Genomic DNA, 20,827 nt, shown 5'->3' with positions numbered 1-20,827 from the left:
TCCAGGGAAGCTGGCGCAGAAAACTGGGGCACAGAAGGCTGCGAAACGCAAACGTCCACCACTGTCCACACCAAATGCCGGTGCAGCAGGATTTCCACCTACGCCCTGTTAACGCAGCAAGCTAAAGACCCGGTGAGTCACTTATGCACAGCCTGATGAACTCTGTGGGCAACAAGGTAACTCGTACTATGGAGCGGGTCAGGATGGCTGATGACTGGACCGGTATAGGTGCGTTGTTTTCTGTAGTGTTGCTGGGAAGATTGCTTACTTTACCTGCACCACTCGGCAAGAAAGAAAAACAGCTGCCGACTGAAGAGCGCTGTCACTTCCAACTTTGTTTGTGCCGGCGTCTCTTTGCTTGTCTAATTATACGCTGATCGGCTGTCACTCTCCGCATTAAGCTCCTTTTGTCTTGTTCAGCTTTTAACTTACAGGAGGTCGGGATGTTCGGCGAGTGACTTCAATCAAAAGATAGGAAGGGATTTTGTTTTTGTGTCTGCGTGTGATTTTTTTCTGCCTGCAGCACATAACCTGCGCTCCTATAAATAGTCCACGCGGGCTCGCAGTGTGTGTTTGACATGATTAAAGGCGGCTTTAGAGCGGTGCACGGTAATAATGCCTGTTCGGAAACATTGACCCATTCTCCCGAATGGCGCTAATGGACATCTGATGACCCGACAGCTCTTAGTCCACCTTTTCCTCTTAACAGCCTCGTCCTCGTCTGTCAGACTTTAACTCATTTACTGTTCCTGTTCCCGTTTTTCCATCCACTGGTTTGCCATCGCATCAACGTCTTACTCTCCTCCTCCTTGACTTGTTGCTTTTTTACACATCTTTCACTCTCCTTTTCATCTTATTAACACCTTCACTCCTCGCTTTATTCTCCTTGACTGTGATGGTCGTAAAACCTTCCCTTTTAGCTTGTCTGCTAGATTTCCTCAATGCTTACTCTGCACTTAATGCCCACAAGGACAGCGGTTAAATAATGAGGGCGTGAAAGGAGCTGCAGTTTGTTTTCACGCACAGGACTCTGTAGAAGTTTTGTGTGCTTGTTCCTGTGAGTGTGTGTCTGTGTGATTGTCTTTGGTTTTAGAAAATGGAGCCAGTAAAGCAGATCCCTGGTAAGCACTGGAGGGTAACTCCAGGTGTCACACAAATGGGAAGTGATTGTGAAGAACGGCGGATTTTCTGGGAGGAAATGTTCAACCAAACAGAAGGAAAAGGCAGACTGGTCTCAGCTGGCGGAAAGCGAGAGCAAGACAGAGTGGGGCAGAGAGATGGGAGGGATATGTTGTCTGTGCTAAGTAATAATACATTAACAAGCAGTGTCGCTGAGATAAAGAGCTGCAGGCCTGTGCGGACATCTATCCCTGTGTAACCTTTTCAGAGTAAAACAGTGCTTCCATATAAAACTCAAGGTTCCTCTGATTTTCCATTTCGCCACAAACTTCAGTTAAGAATGAGTCCCCTTCCTGAGCACTACCGAAGGTGCCCTTGAGCAAGGCGCCAAAATCCCCCAACCAGCTCAGGAGTGCTCACTGTGGGCAGCCCCCTCACTCTGACATCTCGACATTTGTTCATGTCCATAGGATCCTGTTTGTGCATGTGTGTGTATTTCAACCTATGTGTGTGTAGCATGTTCAGCAACAGAGTGTGAAACTGAATATTCCCTCGTGGGATTAATAAAGTATATCTTCTTCTTGTCATAAACAGGTCATAAAGAAGGCGCTGTGGCTTTGTTACTTTACAGTATGTTCTCTTCATCTTTATTCTGGCTTTGTTTTATGCCGTCTTACAGTTTTGTAATTAAAGACGAACCTTAATGGTGAGGTCTAATGGAGTATAAATGAAACTTGTTGGCTGCTGGTTGCACAAGAAGTAATGCTGCATTCATGTGATTGCTTGGGTGGTCCAAGTTTCCGAGTTGGGAAGTCGTTCAGTGTGTTCACAAGATTTCAGTTGAGAAAGTCGGAATGTTGTAACAACAGCAAATGCGTTGAAGATGTTTGGAATGTGAATAAAAATGTATGCTAACATTAAAAAATATATATTTCGGCCCTAATGTGATGACGATTCTGACGTCAAGTCGGGATGTCGGGCAACTGATTCTTTCCCGAGTTGTTGTTCCTACGTGAGCAAGTGTCCTTTTGGGATTGAATTACTATAATACGAACGGTTTGACTGGTAAATGAATAGATTTAAAGCCACAGAGATGTTTTTCAGTGAGAGATTTGTAACAAAAGTTTATTGCTTAGATTTGTAGACCCCTTCAAATTTGGTGGTGCATTGTTTGACTTCGACAATGTGCATTATACAACTGGTTTTACCTATGTGTCCGACACCACATGAATGCACCATTATTCCCAACTAAAAATGTTTCGAAATAAATGATGTTTCTCTGAGATCATTGGATAATACATCCATCCACTGTGTAATGGTTTCTACACACCGTAATACCCATCAGCATCTGGCACCGTCACCAGAATATCCAGACCCAGCTTCTGCACACTTCTGCACCACACTCAGAGGTAGAGTTTGTTTCATGTCTAGAGTTTTTATCTGTTTTAGTTGTCAGCATCAGAAATACTTTATTTATCCCCCAGGGGAAATCGAGTCGTTACAGTTGCTCTTACACACAACACATCGTAGAAGGAATATAAGAATAGAAAACATGAATACAATAAGGAGCGTAATTAAGAGATCAAGCAATGAGTACAAGAGTGTTAAATAAAGCTGTGAACCAAGGGCATGTTATGAAAGAACAAGCTATGTACAGTGTGCAGAAGGTTGAAGGAAATAAGCAATATGTACAAAAGGGCGGTATTAACAGAAAGATATTACAAGAGTGTTGCACAGTAGATTTCAGTATCCCACGTTGTGTTGTTGGACAGATTGCTTTGATAATTAATACATTATGAATAATGGAGGACTTTACAGCTGTCAAAAGAAAACAAAGAGCGTTCGGCCGCATATGTCAAAGAAGCAGCATTTTTTTTTCTGGTGCCATTATTTCCCTTCTTTAAGGCTTTCATACAGCATGGAACTGTTAAATACTTAACAGTGTCATGAGGATATGATTAAAACTTTCCCTTGTAGAAACCAAGCGTGCCAGAAAAAGTTCCTCCAACTTTACAACTGTCATTATATTTTTATATAATAGCCAGTTTTTCACCATATGCTCACTTTTTTTTTCCCCCAGCACCGTGTCTCTTAAAGTTAGGCTTGATTCATTTAAAAGTGCTTTAACTGTCATCGGAAATTCACAAGCACATCTTTGATGTCCAGATGCTGAGGCTGCTTGGACACATTTGACTCTTTTTTTAAATGCAAAATAAAAAAAAAGAAAAGAAGTGCTTTTTAAACAGAGGCACCTCTGCAGCCAGCGCTTGCTGGAGGGATTTCTTTGAAGACAGAAAGTATACTTGAACAGTGCCACATAGGCCGCACACCAGGGGTATTATGAGGATGTTAAAGGTTCCACAAAGCTTAAAGGGGATCGTACTGGGATGGGTCATTCGGGTTACAGCTGCTGTGGACTTCCATTCGGGTGGATCAAGTAATTTAATCCATCCAAATTTGGATAAGCCAAGATGAAACTTGCTGGTGTCCCCGGTGACACAGCTGAGAGGGCGAGATGACTCAGTGAGTCACTAACTGATGCTGTAACTTTTGGATGCCCTTCCCAATGCTAAAGGTTTTTTTTTTTGGTTTTTTTTACCCAAAATGCTTGATAGCTACATGATATTTAATCCTCGGATGAATTGTAACAGTTGTCATTTTATTCCCTTCTCCATTTCCCCTGGATAACTCCACCCCCCTTTCCTATTTTTATTAAATGTAAAGAGGGTCAAAATAAGGTGATTGCCTTCAGTAGAGTAACCGCAGTTATTCATTATTTTGTCCCTCAAAGCTTGAATTACTTCACAGGGGTCTGGAACCTATTAAAGAACTGGGGGAAATGTTAATTCTCTATTATATGGAAAACGGCAACGGCTGCGACCTTTAAGGTGAAAGGGTCATTCCCCTCGCTATTTCTGGCTCCTGTGACTCCTCTTCCGACTGAACAATATTGACTTTACCATCACTGCTGCAAGCATGTCAGACGTGTGTAGAAAAACAGGAAACACATTGACTTTTTTTTTTTTTTTTTTACATTTGTTGCATTTGTAAAAAGTGGGTTAGTCATTACTGATTCACCAGTCAGCCTCTGGTGCCACCATTAGACTTGATGAAGAGGCCTGGGGGATATGGGTCAGTGTGTTCGTGACCGTGGCTCTCAGTCATGAGCTGTTGTGGCCAATGCTGAGTGCACTTTGTAGCTTCAGGGTCCTTTAGAGTTGGATTTTGTTTCAGCAGGAGATTGGACTGTGTATAGGGAGGGAGGGAGCGACGGATTGAATTTGGCATAAAAAAAAAAACAGCCACATCCAGACATGCCAACATGGACGACGACGTTTCTGTGCGTGCATAACAGGTCGGCATGCAAAGAAACTTTTGATCAAAAGACACATTCGTATGCCGCGTCCAGCCTGTGTGGCTGCTGGAGCAGAGCTGAGTATCAGCAGCCCAGCTCTGACAGCTTATCCCAGGCCACGGCGCTAGGGACAAGGAGGGCTGAGGATTAACCTCCATGTTTAATAGAAAAGGGAAGGGAGGGGAGGGATGGAGGGGGGTGGAGGGTGGTGGTGGTGGTGGGGGAAGGATTTAGAAGCGGTGCTGCCATTACAGGCCGTTTACAGTGGAGCGAGGGATAGCCAGTTAATCCTGTTTACTTTCTATAGCCTCTGAGATTTCAGTGTGTGTGTCTGTGTGAGTATCCTGCTGCCTGTGTGTGTTTGTGTGTGTGTGTCTATAGTTAGACCTTCTATCAGGCACAAGGCAGAGGTTGTTACTTTAGAGAAACAGGGGAAAGAGAGAGGTAGAGAAAGAGGATGGGTTTGAGTGAGTTCACAGAGCCAAACAATAAACCAAACCACTTAATTCCTAAAATGACTGCAGTGGGAATACAAACCCTGTGGATACATCTGGACTCATTGCCTCAACAGTTCTCATACAGGGATCATGGGATTTGGACTTTAAAGGAGCAATTGGCTTTATAAAACAAAATCTGTTTAACATTTTAAGTTAATAAAGCCAGTTTTACCTCTTCGCCTCACTATTGTTAGCAGATAAGGCTGCTATGCTAGCGGTGTTGAATTTAATTACGCTTTTCAAGTGCCACTCTTCAACTCGCTTTTCACAGCTACAGTTGGATTCATGGCTTGTGCTTACTTAAGCAGGTAACCAGAAATGAGAACAGAAATGTCAGTGGTTCAAACAGCACCTGAGACCTTGATCAGGTCAGTCTGGATGAGTGCACAAACCAGGAAGTGAATGCACACATGGGCTAAGAGGGGGAGCGGAAAAGGATGAGAAATAAAAAGAAGTAGAGACTGTGCATTGCCATAAATCAGATATAAGCCACTGTCTGTTTTAAAGATGAAGTTTAAAAAAATAATCTAAGTCTGGTTTGGTTCAGTACAGTTTGGTACAGTTCGGTACTGTAAACCCTGAACTTTGGGTTTCCACAGCTAACCCTTATTTGGTAAGCGGAGTGTAAGCCAGATGGAAATAGCCGTGTCAGCTATGTAATAGTGTGACATCATAGCAGCCCAACACAGTGTAGCCCGCTATTAATTAAGTTAAACGTTCAAGAAGAACAGGGAAACAGTAAACAAGGGAACCTTTAGGGTAGGATCGGTACCCTTGGCAACCCAACAGAAAGGTACAAAAAACGTAGGATGGTACGAATCTCTTATTTTGGTACCATTCCCAACTTTTATTGGTGGAAACACCAATAAATGGGTACCGTAACGAACCGAAGTGAACATACGGCATAGCCTTAATGTTATTCCAAATTTATAGAGTTGGGCACAAACAGGTTTTTAAAACAGTTCAGTTTGCATAGGAGGACTCTTCATCTTCTGCCAGATGGAATGAGCTCGTACTCAGAGTGGAGGATGTGAGACCGGTCGGACAACAGTTTCTGCGCTTGCCTGAGAACAGACTGCTCATACATGTCTGACATTAGCAATCATTTTTTCCGTAAGCAATAAGCATCTAGGCTCACTAGGCCCCATCAGGTCTAACTGAATTTATTGTGTTTAGTTGAGCTTGTATCATGAAGTTCATTACTGGCCAAAGAAGCTGCTTGACTTTGGAGTGATGGCAGATATGATGGAGGTGCCTCAACATGGCAGCTCATATTTTTAACTCATTATGACTTAACTGGAGAGAGTGTGTTCCCGAAAGAAAAACAAGGCCTGCCCTAGATAAAGCCTGACTACAAGGTTACAGTATGCAAATATGTTGCGCTTGTCAACTGCAATTAAAGCATGAGGGCCGCTAAAATTTATGAGGGGGACTCATGAATCACATTAGATTCCTCGGATCCCTTGTCGAATTAATTGAAGGTGAGTCAGTGACACGGGAGATGATGAGAGAGTAAACAGGTGAAATTATTTATTTGTCGCTGGCTTGGGAGGCATAATAGCTGAGCGTGGGTGTGGCCAGGAAAGATAATGGCATATTTTAAAAAATTAAGTACAAAAGGGTTTGTTTTGGCTGTGGTGGCATTTTTTTTTTAACTTACGTGGAAAGCAATTTTTGTCTAAAAAGTATTTGTACAGAAATTAGCCCTTTTGATAACCTCATTTCAAAATCTGATAGTGTTTTTGTGAACCAAGACAGCCTTTTTTAATGGAACTCTGATTGCATCAATATATTTTTGATAGAATCCTTAAAGGAAGTGCTATTGGATTTAAATTTGAACTCCATGTGGCTCTAGGACTTTGTTACTGAGCTGTAGGTTTTGCCGCCATAAGCAGTAGAGACTTCAAATAGTATGTATTAAAATTCCTCAGGACAGGACCCAGCCCTTGATATGATGACTTTACATTTTAAGTCACTATGTCAGCCCTTCAGGTTGTCACACACTGACAGGAGAGTTATGGTTTGTCTTGAGGCCACTGAAGCCAGAGCCTGTCAAGGTGAACCCTCCGGGGTCGGATGAATTGATTCAGCTGAAGCATATCGCAGGCAATATTTACCTAGTGCCATGACAGCAAAACGGGCAGGAACACTCTATTAGCAAGATGTAGAGCTTTAAGGCTCTGCAGTGGCACAAGCTGTGTGTGTGTACTAGCGTGTATGCTTAAACTTGTGTGGGTGCAAAAACACATTGCTTGAATTTTCAAATTACCATTATTTTTTGAAGTTTTTCAGCATTTCACGAGGGGAACAGAATTTATCAGGGGAGTATGAGACAAATAAAAATAAAAAATAAGTGTCATGAGCGGTACTGAATACCCACACATTTGCGCAGATTGTATTCAGGGTATTCACAGCCAGAGACTAGCTTCACAAGAAAAGTGACAACATTGGAGGTGTGTGTAAAAAAAAACCTGAAGTGACCAAAACTATTTGCAGCTTCAAGGGCTGGGAGAGTTAGGTCTACTGACTAAGAGGCAATGAAGCTCGTGACATGATATTGGGTTACCTCAGAAAATCTGTTTGGCAAGACTTAGTTGTGGCTGGGTTTGCCAAAAAACTATGTAATTTTGACCAGTTGATGGCATCGTACCAATCACAACACTTTTCCCAATACTTAAACCTGCAACTATTTTTATTTTGGACTCATTGGGGTAAACAGAAACAAGTAAACTCCTCATGGAACTCCTGATGGGAACGTCTGGAAGTTAAGCTCCTGGATGCTACATTTGATACTTGCTTCTGGTTAAATAAAAAAAACTTCAATTGGTCCAGGACAGATAACACACAATGTTTATTTGTCTGTTTTCTTTTCTATTTGTATTTTAAAAAGGGACAGTGCATACTCATCAACATTTCTCAAAATATGCCAGAGTTAGGAAACAGAGGCTACATTAATTTCCATCTGTAGTTCCTGACCAGATTTTAGAAAAGGCTCCCATGGAACTCGATGGAACAGAGCTGTTTAATTCACCAAACAGAGCAGGACGTTAAAACCAAAACAAGAACTGATAAGAGGGCAACTTGAACATTGGATAGCAATAAGCCTATCTGTGGCGTTAGTTGACCAAATCCTTTCACATAGTCAGTTTGTCAATTGTTAAAACAATAAAAGTGATTCTAACTGTTTCTACTGCTATATTTTGTTTTGCTACCAAAAACCTGAAGAATGTATAATTATCATAGGCCTGTATTCTTTGCACTCATAATGCTACTTATCAAATGGTATGCTTAAATATGTTTAACAGGTAAACATGGATCCCACAAAATCTGTGTGTCATTTTTGTTGTGTCATTGTGACTAAGCTAACATGATCCTCCAGTTTATGGTACTAACCCCAGTGCAACTCATCAGCCTCTAGCATGATGGTAGGCTTAGACTCTAGCTGTTTACAAAATCAGTCCCCTCACCAACCAAACCTTAGCATGAATCAATTCTGTAACAGTTACAAAAGGTGTTACAGCAAAGGCAAGATTTTTGGGTTGCTTTTCAGAATCTTAAAGAACTAAAGTTACGTATAAGCACTGCTCAAGCGACTTATTTAAGCTTTAACTCTGCGTGCACTTACACTAGGCCCAGTTTGTCACGTACCGATTGTCCCCCCTCCCCATCCCCCTGCTGGCCTGCACTCACACTGCTCCAGGACTAACCGGGCCTGAGCATGGTTACCTCTTGTAGCCTAAATAACGTCTCAATAAAACACATGCATGGCTGCACGTGATCATGAAGAGTGCTCAGTTAACAAGACAGACTTACTCAAAATTTGATTTTTTATTTTTTTTTATTTGAGCCTGCGTCCACACATCTAAGTAAAACACTGAAACAAGCCAGCTACTTCACTGACTTTGTGGCTCATTTTGAGTCTTTTCATGTACAGCCATAACACTCTTGGATTTCTCGATTATGGAAGGCTGTACACGTTTTGTGCTCGTGCTCGTGCGTGAACTGCTCCATGCCGAAGCACACCTCTTCCTAGCGTGCCATGGCCAAGGAAGTGTACCGAGCTTGAGCACGGATCAGAGCACTCACACTAGTCAAACGAACTGGACTTTGAGGGTGACGCGTGCTTGGGGCACGGTACGGATTACCTAGTGTGAACGCGCCCCTGTGACGTAGCAATTCTCCAGTCTGTTTTGGACTGTTCTATTGTACACAAACATACACACTCAGTAACCTGTAATATTCTATTCTGAGGATGCATGTACGGGTTACAAGTGCACCAGACTGTACATTTTTATGTAGTATAAATTAATTGAGAAGTAGTAGAAATAGTAAAGCACAGGTGGACATGGTGTAGTGAAGAACAGAATCAGACGGACCCACTGCTGAGACGTTAGTAAGAGCTTAGGCTAGTGTGGGAAGAATGGGAGACACACACACACAGAGGGAGAGACAGAGAGGGAGGATAGGTAGGAGTGCAGGGAGGAGGGGTGCCAGTGAGAGGAGATAAGTAGGTTAAACTTGCTGAGCTGAAAATAGCTATCTTCTCCATCACATGGTAGCCAAGCTGCCCAGGGGAGCCTGGCCATATACAGCACAGAGCCTCAGCACACTCTCCCTAATCTGTAGCTGCTCTCTTCTCAGACACAAACACACACACACACACACACACACACATTTAACACAGGCACATATCCTCTCTAACAGCAACAAAATATTACTGTATCTATCTAAAGCAGGGCATTTCTGTGACACTGTAGCCTAAGGGCCTAACTGTGTGTGTTTGTTTGCGTGGGTGTTTCCCTTACTTTTTTTCATTTGCTGCATCCTTCCACATTATGAAATTAGACGCCTTATCTTATCACACGCGCACATAACCTAATCACACCAATTAAGGGAACGCTGTTAGACAAATTGACACAATAAAGAGCTTAGGGGACAATGTGTGGATGTATATTTAGTGAATACGTCTGATGTATTCCATTATAGCTGCCTAGTTTAAGACCAAGTAAAAGAGGCAGAGGAGAGAAGAGGAAATTCAACAGGCCTGTGTAAGTGTGTTTATGTGTGTGTTTGTACATGTGTGCCTGTTTTCACTCCTGCATCATGCATGTTTGATCCGTCATATCTCAAAAAACACACAAAGGCCTGCATATCTTTTGACCTTCCCCTCTACATAATATCAAACACACCGACTCTGTTGCCTCGCACTCCCCTCAAGGGCCTGCTCTTTTTTCTTGAATCAGATGCCTGTCATATCCCCTCTTTCACTCTTTTTTTCGTGAAGCGTTTCTGATTATGCCTCACCTCCATTTTTCCCTCAAGTGTTTGTCAGTTTGTGCGTGTGCGTGTGTGTGCGTGTGTGTGTGTGCAGTATTGGTATTCCAGCCTATTTCACCTTCCTCTGGAGAAATTGGCTCCCTTTGATGGGCCAGGGAAAAAGCTTTGGCTCTCCCTCGTTTTCTTCTTTCCCCTAGATTCCTCCTCCGACACTCTGCTTTCTCTTAGTTGTCTTCGACTCTTCCCACTCTATCTCTCGCTGAATCATCTCCTCCTCCTTTTTTTCTTTTTCTTTCTTTACTCCTTCCTAAAGTCCCCTCGGTTTTTGGTTTCCCTCCTCTGCCTTGTGCTCATCTTGAGAAGACGCACACACATCTTAAACACTGCCTTTCAATTACTTTTGGCATCTTCTTGGACGTGCCTTTGTGTGTGGGTATGTACTTTGTTCACAGAAGACACCTTGTGCAGTGTGTGCGTGTGTGTGTGTGTGCGTGTGTGTGTGTGTGAGTGCAGTGATTAATGTTTGGGATAAAAGAGAAGGCTGGCCACTCTAGGAGGTAAATTGAGGTAAATTGTGTGATTGAGAACTTAAAAGCAGGCCAACATTTAGCCCATTTGGGACGCGGTGGGGGGCATGCTCTCACCGCAGCTTCATTTGTCTGTTCCTCATCCTTTCAAAGGCACTCCTCAGGAGAGAGGCAAAGCAGAGGTGCACTGTACATCACACCCTAAATCGTTTAATTATGCGCCGTGGTCTTGTGCTTTTACCCTTTTTACATGTGAAATTATAGAAAGAGCGTAAAACAGGCTCACAGCGATATTAGTGCACTTTCCCGTCCATGGGAGTCCATTTGTTTCTTGGAAAAGGATATTAATGTGCCCTTTAAATAATAGTAAATTGAAGCTTTAATGATAATGGCGAGGAATGATTCTAGAAAAGTTGCAAACATGCAACATTAAATTGGACAACATACTCCTGGCAAGCAGCATCTTTCAGATAAGTGTAATTACGTGACATTATCCTGCTGCATCCAGCAGACTTTTATGATTTGAATTAAAGGTAATTGCATACAATTAGTAGAAAGTTATTAACAGGGGCTATCAAAGGGATTACATTTAACAAAGTGCTAGAGTTGATGGATTATGTAAGCAGGAAATGTGCCAATAACAGCTACTTCAATCTAGGCAAATTAAAAAAAAAAAGACTTTTAGTGATTCTAACTCCCAGTGAGACATCTATGTATCTATCTGTAAACCACACCAACAAGGGGGAAAAAAATCACCACCATACTATGCTGCCAAGTGCCAAATTCTAACAAAGTGCTTACAAAAAACATGATGCACAGATGTTTTTATTTTTATTTTGGCAGAATAAGACACTTTTTGGGTCAAACGTGAAAGAAAATGTTGGCAGTGTGGTAGTCTTGGACAGTCTCTGGTAAAGATCAGCAACATGCAGCGTGTAAGACATCAAATTCAAGAGGAAGGACTACTAGCAACAATTCAAATACATCCAGTAACAAGCCTCAAGTGCCAGCAGAACAGAAGCTTAAACTGTAAAACAATTTTCTGTTGTCTGCTAGCTTTCAAAAGACACAAGGAAACAGCTGTATACGATGAGATCCAATGGAAAGCGATGAATTCTTATTCTTTCTCAGGGGGGGGAGGGGGATGTATGACTGTGTATGACATGGTACATTACATTACACATGTGTTAAGCCTACATTGGAATGACATTGTCTCGCTTTTTTTTTTGCAATTGTGAAGCGACACAATGCCTGTGCATGACTTTGGAGGTCTGCAGTGGCGTCGCTGTAAGCCAATCGTGACCCTATGGCCACTGTGTGTGATCTCGTAGCATAGCAGGGCAGCGTCAGTTCATTCAATCAAACGAGATCCGGGGGCCAGAAGCTAATCCTTCCCCATCATATACAGCAGCTGCAGATGACTGTTTGTAGCTTGTAGTACGTGGTAACTTGCAAAGTGATATCATAGCGGGAGTCGTTTGCTTGGATTTCAATTGGCAGAACACAGACCAAGCACTTTGAGTGATCTCATCCACTCTGATTTGATTTAAAGCCCTCTTCTTATTTTATCTCCCCGCATATTTCCCTTTGAAACATTTCACATGACAGAAGCTTAAGATGATCTGACTGTCATTTCTCTTGTTTTTTTTGTTTTTTTGTTGTAATTAAAAAAGGCTTTGTCTAGCTTTGACGGAAAAAGTGACTTGCAGTAAATATTATGAATCCATTCTCATTTTTTCTATCCCTCCTTTCATTTGTCCTCTCTACAGGACATGGGTCCTACCAGCATGCCCTCTGTGCCCCTCATGGTGGGCTGTGGCGTCTCCTGCACTGCTCTGCTCATCCTGCTGCTCATCTACGCTGCCTTTTGGAGGTACGTGCACACGCTTCCTTGATGATGTCATGTCTGCCCTTATATGTCCCCCCCTTTAGCAGGCAGCAGTGATTTTTTTTCCTCACTGCTCGGGGCTTCTGCCAGTACATAAAAAAAGTGCAATTTATGTGTGTCCTCTGCTGTGCCAACACTCCCAATGAGGCCTTAATAAGAGACAAATGGTTCAACTGCATGCAGTAGGGGGTGGTGATTAGATTTTTGGTAACACACATGACAGATGGCGAAATGAAACTAATGGCTCGGTAATGTCCAGAAAGATCAGACCATCAATCTGTCATTAACACTTATCGCACATGTCTGTCCTCTCTCTCTCTCTCTCTTTGTCTCTGTGGCCGTCTCTCGCCCCTTTGCTCTGCAGGTATATACGCTCGGAGAGGTCCATCATCCTGGTGAATTTTTGCCTCTCCATCTTGGCCTCCAATTTATTGATTTTGGTGGGACAATCACAAACGCTAAGCAAGGTAAGGCAGGAAACACTGTCGTGTTACAGAAAATGCAGCAAGTATTGTTTTGTGATCTCGTAAAATTGTGCTCAGAATAAGCTTTTTATAACACCCCCGAAACAAAGCAGTCAGGAAAATATCACAAGGCTCCAGCTTGGACACCTTTTATGCAGTGTACTTCTCAAAAGTAGTAGGCTTACATTTTTTTTGGCACACTAATCTGAGTGCTCTGACTAAGCAAGCCCCGCAGAGTGTGTTGGTCAGTATCGATCAGATGAGCAGCACAGCACAGCCAGGTACAAATCCTATTCCTCCACTTAGCTTTGTGCTTTATCAGACTCCATTTTTTTTTTCTTTTTTTTTTTTGCCCTCTTTATTTTGCAGAGCTTTCATTTTCCTCTGCTGACTAGCCCCCGAGAAATGATTCATTATGACACCTCTCACAAACCGACTTTTCTCAAACTCTCTCTCTATTTCCCTGACTTTCTTTTTTGCCCCCCCCCCCCGTGTAGGGCCTCTGTACTGTGACCGCTGCCTTCCTGCATTTCTTCTTCTTGGCGTCTTTCTGCTGGGTGCTGACGGAGGCGTGGCAGTCCTACCTGGCTGTCATCGGCAAAATGAGGTCACGACTCATCCGAAAGCGTTTTCTGTGCCTCGGCTGGGGTGAGCACATGCATTATCCCGCTTTAGCACACACTCATGACTGCTGTGTAAAATCCGGCACCTGCAGCGAGACTTTGCTCTCTGAATTCAGATGTTGCCAGGCCTTCTATCTTTGGAAGATTTTTTGGGAGTCGAGTCAAATTTCAGTCTTTCTTTCCCAACAAAAACTAGATTTATTTTGTTTTTGCCTTATTTCTTCTTTTCAGAATTACTTTGAGACATTTAGTCCATGAAATGACTTCACCTTTAATGCCAGCTAGCTAGCAATGTTAGCTAACATTGCTATTGAAGGTAATCTCTGCTGTACATCACCTCCATTGTGCTGTCCTCTCACTGAACTACAGCCTGATGCAACAGACACCAGGGATGTTCGAGGATAATCAGAACATATGATAACATCGGTATAGTACTGGGAAGATGCTTTAAGATAGCCATAGTAATGAAAGCACACACACACACACACACACACACACCGTCTGTCCATTTCACGTCATATCGATCCCAGCACTCTAATCTGCCAAGTCACTGATGCCCTTACCTGATACAGAGGAGGGAGAATGCATAGATTGTTGTACAGTCACAGATAGAGAGCGAGAGAGAGAGATATCGACACAGTGTGTGTGTGTGTGTGTGTGTGTGTGTGTGTGTGTGTGCGTCTGAACGATATGTGTGTGTGTGTGTTTGGTATGCAGTGGAAGATATACGATTATGCTTCCAAATACACATAAAATGCATGAAACATCGAGCCGAGTAGCGGAGATCAAACAGCTTATCCTCTGCACGTCCATTCTGCAATTTTCTCCCCCAAATGATGTGATTTAAATCAGTTGCCATGGAAACAGGAGACTTGGGGTGTGACTGGATCTGTGTAAGATTAGCAGCTGTGCGTGTGTGCGTAATGTAAAGGTGTGTGTGTGTGTGTATGCCATGTATTCTATATTGGAAAAAAAAAAAATGCTTGATTGATGTTGTTGCTATCTTAATGAAACTTTGCCGGTTAGTGGACCAGTCCGGCTCGCCCCACCATCTTATTGGTTAATGTTAATGTGACTTTTTCTAATTGCTTTTCATTTGCAGCCATAATCACTGCTTTGTTAATTACATGAATATTTCAGCGCCAAGCTCATTACGGGGGCCGAGCATATTTCCTGCTTTTTCTGGCACGCGCTCTGTGACACTTAGTCTCACTCTCTTTTCCTACTCATACACACACACATACATGCATGACACACACACACATCTCTTGATTGAGCTAATTAATGCATGACTAATTGACCACTTTACAAGCTACAACTCATATTTTTAGGAGCTCTCTTCCACTCATCGGGTCACACACATGGCTGAAAAAAAAAAAAAAAAGGTCAACAACACACAAAGTCTTACAAATCAAGGCTTCTGTGCATGCCTGCTGGATCACAGCCCAGTTTCATGCCTGTAGCTAGACCTTTGTGTTGGCGAGCACATGCGGAGAAATAGGCTCATCAATAGGGCACCCAGTCAGTTTGAATCACACCCGTTACGTTCTATCGCACGGCTGCTTAGCATTTGAATAAGAAGAGCTGTGTGGAGTGGTTCACGCCGGAGGACCTTATTTGGATGTCATGCTTTGTCGTCCCCCTTTAAGACTGTCTTTCCTCCTTTGAATAATCCTTGTGGTCTTCTTCTCCATCTTTCTGTGTGTGTGTGTGTGTGTGTGTGTATGCAGGTCTTCCAGCTCTAGTTGTAGCAGTGTCAGTGGGTTTCACCAGAGCGAGAGGTTACGGCACAGACAGCAAGTGAGTACCACTTCATACAGTAGCACCCTTCATTTAGCTTCAAACCGGTCAGGACTCACTTTGGATTTCATCACTTAAACCATGTTTGTTTTTCTTGATTTAAAAATCGGATTCGTGTATTGTCGAAGGCACAGCACACCTTCTGTAATATTAGAATCGAATGCAGTGGTTCTCAACTGGTCTAGCCTAAGGACGCACCACCAACTCCTTCATGAAAATCAAGACCCAAATTTGTGATATTTTTTTCAACCAATCAGATTTATCGAATGCAAAATAGTGCAGTTTGGACCCCAGATGGTACGAAAACATGTGGCGGAACAAAGAGGAGGAACAAAACCAACATGTTTTAAGAGTGCTTCACATACTTTTTGACACTTTTTTTTTTCCAGTCACATGTTCGCGACACACAGGTGTGGGAGGGACTCTCTCTAGGGAGGGGCTCTACTTGGAGACAGGGGTGAGGGAGGGGCTCTTCTTGGAGACAGGGGTGAGGGAGGGGCTCTACTTGGAGACAGGGGTGTGGGAGGGGCTCTACTTGGAGACAGGGGTGAGGGAGGGACTCTACCTGGAGACACAGGTGTGGGAGGGGCTCTACTTGGAGACAGGGGTGAGGGAGGGGCTCTACTTGGAGACAGGGGTGAGGGAGGGGCTCTACTTGGAGACAGTTAATTTGTGTTTGCTTACTATTTATTAAACCTACTAGAGGTGGTCAATGATTCCCCAAAGGCTCAGCTGTGTATAAACATTGCATTATGTGCATTGATGACCACCTCCAGCATGCTCATAGAAAAGACATTATTGCCAAGTTTAATATGGATATTTAATCACTCCTCGTACATTGAAGTAATAAGGTTCGTCAGCAGTGACTACATGTACCATGATGCATTGTGCACGAGCAGGTCAGACCTCATGTTGCATGCATTTCCTGAGCTGTAGACTCGGCCACAGTAAAAGAAATAAAGCCGAGTATCAAGTCAGCCAAAATACGTCTTCGTCCAAACTGCCCTGTCTACTCAGTTTTTGTAAGTTGATGCATTTCTGTGTCACACAACAGCTCTGAAAGCGCCCAGGATGACGGATTTCCAACTTTCCAAAGCTGTTCTCAAGTGATGCAGAACCATCATCAGCAGTTTTTTTTTTCACACTACAAAAACAACTTTGACAGAAATCAGTTTTTTAAAATCTCTTTTACAAGGGAGTCATTGCCAAGACAGCAGCATAAAAAGTTCACTTAAAAGAACAAGTAAAGGAAAAAAATAGCAGATGAATTATCAAAACAGCACAAACAAAAAATAAGAAAATAAGACAATGTTGTCAATGGCACCTTCAAGAACACTTCTCTTTCTATGAACGATTAAATTAAGGCCTGATCAAAGTAAATGGGGAAACCTGACATAACCTCCAGTCTTAATCAAAAACTGTTTGTGATATAAAGCATTGTTAACGTGTTGTTTTGTACTTAGCATAACAGTTTAAATCTCAGCTAATCTAACACCCCTGAACAGTTTGTGCTAAAGCTGGAAAGATACTGTAAATAAGAACCCGTTTATTGTCGACAGGTTTCTGTTTAAATGGTGCTTTACTGTGATTACACCAACTAAGCCACTTCAAACTGCAGACTTTAATACAGCGAGTACAGCAGGGACCAAAGCACAAGTGCAGAAATCTCTCATTTGAAATAACTGTTCAGACTAATTTTCCTTTTCCATAGGAAGCGGGCTTTTTTCAGGACCTTTCATGAATCTCATAAGGCGTTGTCGGACCACAGGAGCTTTTTCATAGTTCTAGGAACTGTTGGAACCCTCCTCCTTTTTGATTCATTCCGCACCACAGGAACCAAGAACAATTGTAGTTCCTAGAAGAGGAATTGTTAAGAGGAACCTATTTTTTTAGCTCCTGCTTCAGAGTAGGTGCGAATGTAGACAGAAAAAAAAAGTTCTCTAGTGGACAGTTCCCTCTTCTAAAAGTCCCCAGCTCTTGGTCAGAAAACACTGATTCATTCATTAATTCAGAAGCTCTGAGAGGTTATTTGAAAGCACATTCTTGAATATATAGAAATGATGTACAGCAACATGGTGTGGTGCATTTTTAAGATTTCTGTTGAGTAAAAAAAAATCTTTTTCAAGTAAAAACCACTTAATTATTTCTGTTAATTTAGGAGCTGAACATTTAAAGACACAGAATACAGTCACTGTTGGGCTCTGGTACCCAGTAAATAGTGTTTTTCCCTCACACTGTAGTTAACATCCCATTAATACAAGGGCTGTATATTAGCTTTCGGGGTGTGTGTGTTTTTTCTACATCTTCCCTTTTATTGAGCTGCAATTAAGACAAGAGAGGGGATTCAGTATCGCTCTGATGACATCACTGGAGGACACGTTTAAACTCATTAACTCTCAATAGCTTCCGCAGAATTAAAATTTCACCAGACCATTTTGAGTTTTAGGGCACGTTTTTAGGTGAATGTAGGCTACATAATAAATGTGCTCAGCACTGAGGGCGATATTTTCGCAGAAACAGACACTTAACCAGCCAAAGAAATGACTGCTTCATCTCTCTTCAAGTACATGTGATCCCTGTAATTGGTTGAGTATTTGTTGTGGTTAAGTACTTGGCACATGCAGAAAGCAAAATGTAAGACCTGAGCGTGTGAAAGTGTTTTTTTTTTTTTTTTTTTGTAACAGTGGTAATTATGTGTCATTGCTGTGCTTTGTGATTCAAACACTTCCCTGTTCTTGCTCTAGTTGCTGGTTAGCCTTGGATGGCGGGTTGCTTTATGCCTTCGTTGGACCTGCTGCTGTCATCGTATTGGTAAGTTGGTTCAACACACCCTCTCTGGACAGAATTCCCTCCAACCCCACTTCCCTTCCTCCCTCCCTCCCTCCCTTCCTCCCTCACTCGTCACATTTCATAATTCTGCAACAAAAAAAAAAGAAATTACAAGTTAGCCTTCAAACCAAGAGCTTTAAAGCATCTGCAGCTGCACTCTTGAGGATTTTCCCTTTTCCCTCCACCCAAGGGTGTCCAACGACAAAATGATGACATGAGCACTTTGATCGCTGAGTTTAAAATGTCAGGCCAGAAAGACTTCAAAATACATTCCATTAGACAGGAGCTCCCCGGCAATGCAACACATGCCAGGACTGAGTTTCAGCCTAGCAGTCTGTGCCTCACTCTTATGTGGACTTACATAACAGGAGTCAGTGTGCCCGGTTAATTAAAGGGTGAAATAAGAACAGATACATACATTTTACATGAAATCTGTGTAAATGTATGTAATGTCATAAATAACATTCTGCCCCATCGTCATAACAAAGTGTTGTTGGTTTGCCTTTGTACATTTCTATAAAACACATTCTTCTCATATCCACAACTAAATGTACCTTTTTTTTTATTGTTCTACAGCAAATTTGGCTACATTGATTGCATCTCAGTGGTGTTTTAATCATCTGTTGCTGTGTGTGGCAGTTTGCAGGATTAGCTAATTTCACCTAAATGAATTCCCAGGTGGATACTTCCACTGCTAATACGTCTGGATGTGGTCCTAAACTTTCATTTGATAATTGCTGCCACTGCTGCTGCTGCTTCTGTTGTTGTTGTTGTTGTTGCTGTAGTTGTAGTAGGTGTTTCTTTTCGAGTTGTTTTTCCACACTTATTTTATGGTACATGACAGGAGAGAAGCGAAGTGAAAAGGGAAATTAGTGATTTTTGAAGTGAGAGATGTGTTGTTCGTTTGACAGTTATTTCACTTAGTGACTCAAGGTAGCAGGTATTATTTAGCGCTGAATATTCATGATTATTTTGATGCTGTGGCTACGAATCCTACTGCTATTTACAGAGGCGGAAAAGAGTCAGGTTGGTGCCCTACTGTAGCTTGCTAAATCTAATGTACACACATTTGCATAACTCAATTTCACATAACCAGTTGAAACCCAAATCCGCAATTGTCTTCCAACCTTATGTGTTATGTATTTGGTTCGGCAGTCGTTCAGTCTGTAGGGACTTGGGTTGGGAATCAGAGGGTCGCCGGTTCAAGTCCCGGCACGGACCAAGTCTGGAAATTGGCCTGGTATGGTAAATTGATTTGAGCTTGTTAAATGCTTTTCAAGTCTTCTGACTACACAAAAAGCTTTTACACTGCATGTCACACCTACCCAGTCACACACTGATAGCAGAGTCTGCTATGTAAAGTGACCATCAGAAGTAACTAATCCAAATTCATACGCTACTGACTAAGCAGGAGGGGCTAATTGGGGTTAGTTGTTTTGCCCAAGGTCACATCAGACATGTGGCTGCAGGAGAAAGGGATCGAACCCCCGACCTTATGGTTGAAAGACAACTGACTCTACCAACTGATCCGCTCTGCCCCGTAATAAGAATCTTAAAAGGGTTAGAAATGAATCAGTTAAAATTCTAAATAATGTCCTTTTTGGTTCAGTTCTGTGGTAATGCTGTGATCAAATTGTGACATATTATGTGCTCCATTCATTGAAAAAGTGGCAATTTACTATCAAGCTACTTTCTCCCATTAAATGTCAACCGCAGTTTTCAGCCCTGGCAGTTTGGTCGGAGCAGTTGATGTCGTACTTTTGTTGAGTATCGGCAGGCCCGTTTGGCTTCTTTATAATGAAGCGCTAGCTAATCACTTAGCATTGCAAAAATAACTTCGAGAACTAAAATGGGCATCTCAGCTGCGCTAACGTTGGACATGTAAGCTTATCACGGACTAGAATATGGATGACATAGATTTGTATTTGACCATTCAGTGACCAATAAAAAATATTCATGCGGCAGGGATTCTGCTGCCTTCTTTGATTCTTACACAGATGACAGATGGGCCAGGCAGATGTCAATCAAAACATGATCTGCCATGACAACGGAGTTATGGAAACTGAAGAAACAAGCTGAATGATGAATGCATGATACCTTGGCCTTGCATAAGTCTTTAATATTCCAGGCACAATTTCCAGCAGCTTTAAAAAAGTTGTTACACTTTTAATCTCTATATATGAGTCCAAAGGTCAAAGCCATTATAAATCAGAGGGCATGTTGTTTCTCTTTGTTTGTCATTGACTCGTCTTTCTTGGAACATTTCCTACGTTACATCATAGCTTCCTCCACAATGTTGATGTACGATCCACACCCCAGATGCTGTAATGGTCCCCGGCCCCCCGGTGTTGTTGCTGGGGCCCCGACTCTGACAAACAGCTGTAATGAGTGTGGGACGCTGGGCAGAGAAACGCAGACCTTCCCACAGGACTCTTCTCTAATTAATGA

At 42.4% G+C, this 20,827-nt stretch overlaps 1 protein-coding gene across 5 annotated transcripts in view; it reads left to right on the top strand.

Moving 5' to 3' along the window:
• The window catches only part of adgrb2 (adhesion G protein-coupled receptor B2), a 231,648-nt gene that overhangs the window by 169,663 nt on the left and 41,158 nt on the right, over positions 1 to 20,827 (top strand). For all 5 annotated transcript variants that reach the window (XM_061058960.1, XM_061058964.1, XM_061058962.1 and 2 more), the window contains exons 16-21: positions 6 to 132; positions 12,545 to 12,648; positions 13,028 to 13,130; positions 13,625 to 13,775; positions 15,481 to 15,550; positions 18,295 to 18,361. In XM_061058960.1, the coding sequence (XP_060914943.1) occupies positions 6 to 132; positions 12,545 to 12,648; positions 13,028 to 13,130; positions 13,625 to 13,775; positions 15,481 to 15,550; positions 18,295 to 18,361 (622 nt within the window). The remainder of the gene's footprint in view (positions 1 to 5; positions 133 to 12,544; positions 12,649 to 13,027; positions 13,131 to 13,624; positions 13,776 to 15,480; positions 15,551 to 18,294; positions 18,362 to 20,827) is intronic.

Source organism: Labrus mixtus, chromosome 16 (assembly GCF_963584025.1).
Source record: "Labrus mixtus chromosome 16, fLabMix1.1, whole genome shotgun sequence".
NCBI classification, from domain to species: domain Eukaryota; kingdom Metazoa; phylum Chordata; class Actinopteri; order Labriformes; family Labridae; genus Labrus; species Labrus mixtus.
Note: the sequence above shows the minus strand (reverse complement) of the source record. Positions and strands in the feature narration are given on the sequence as shown.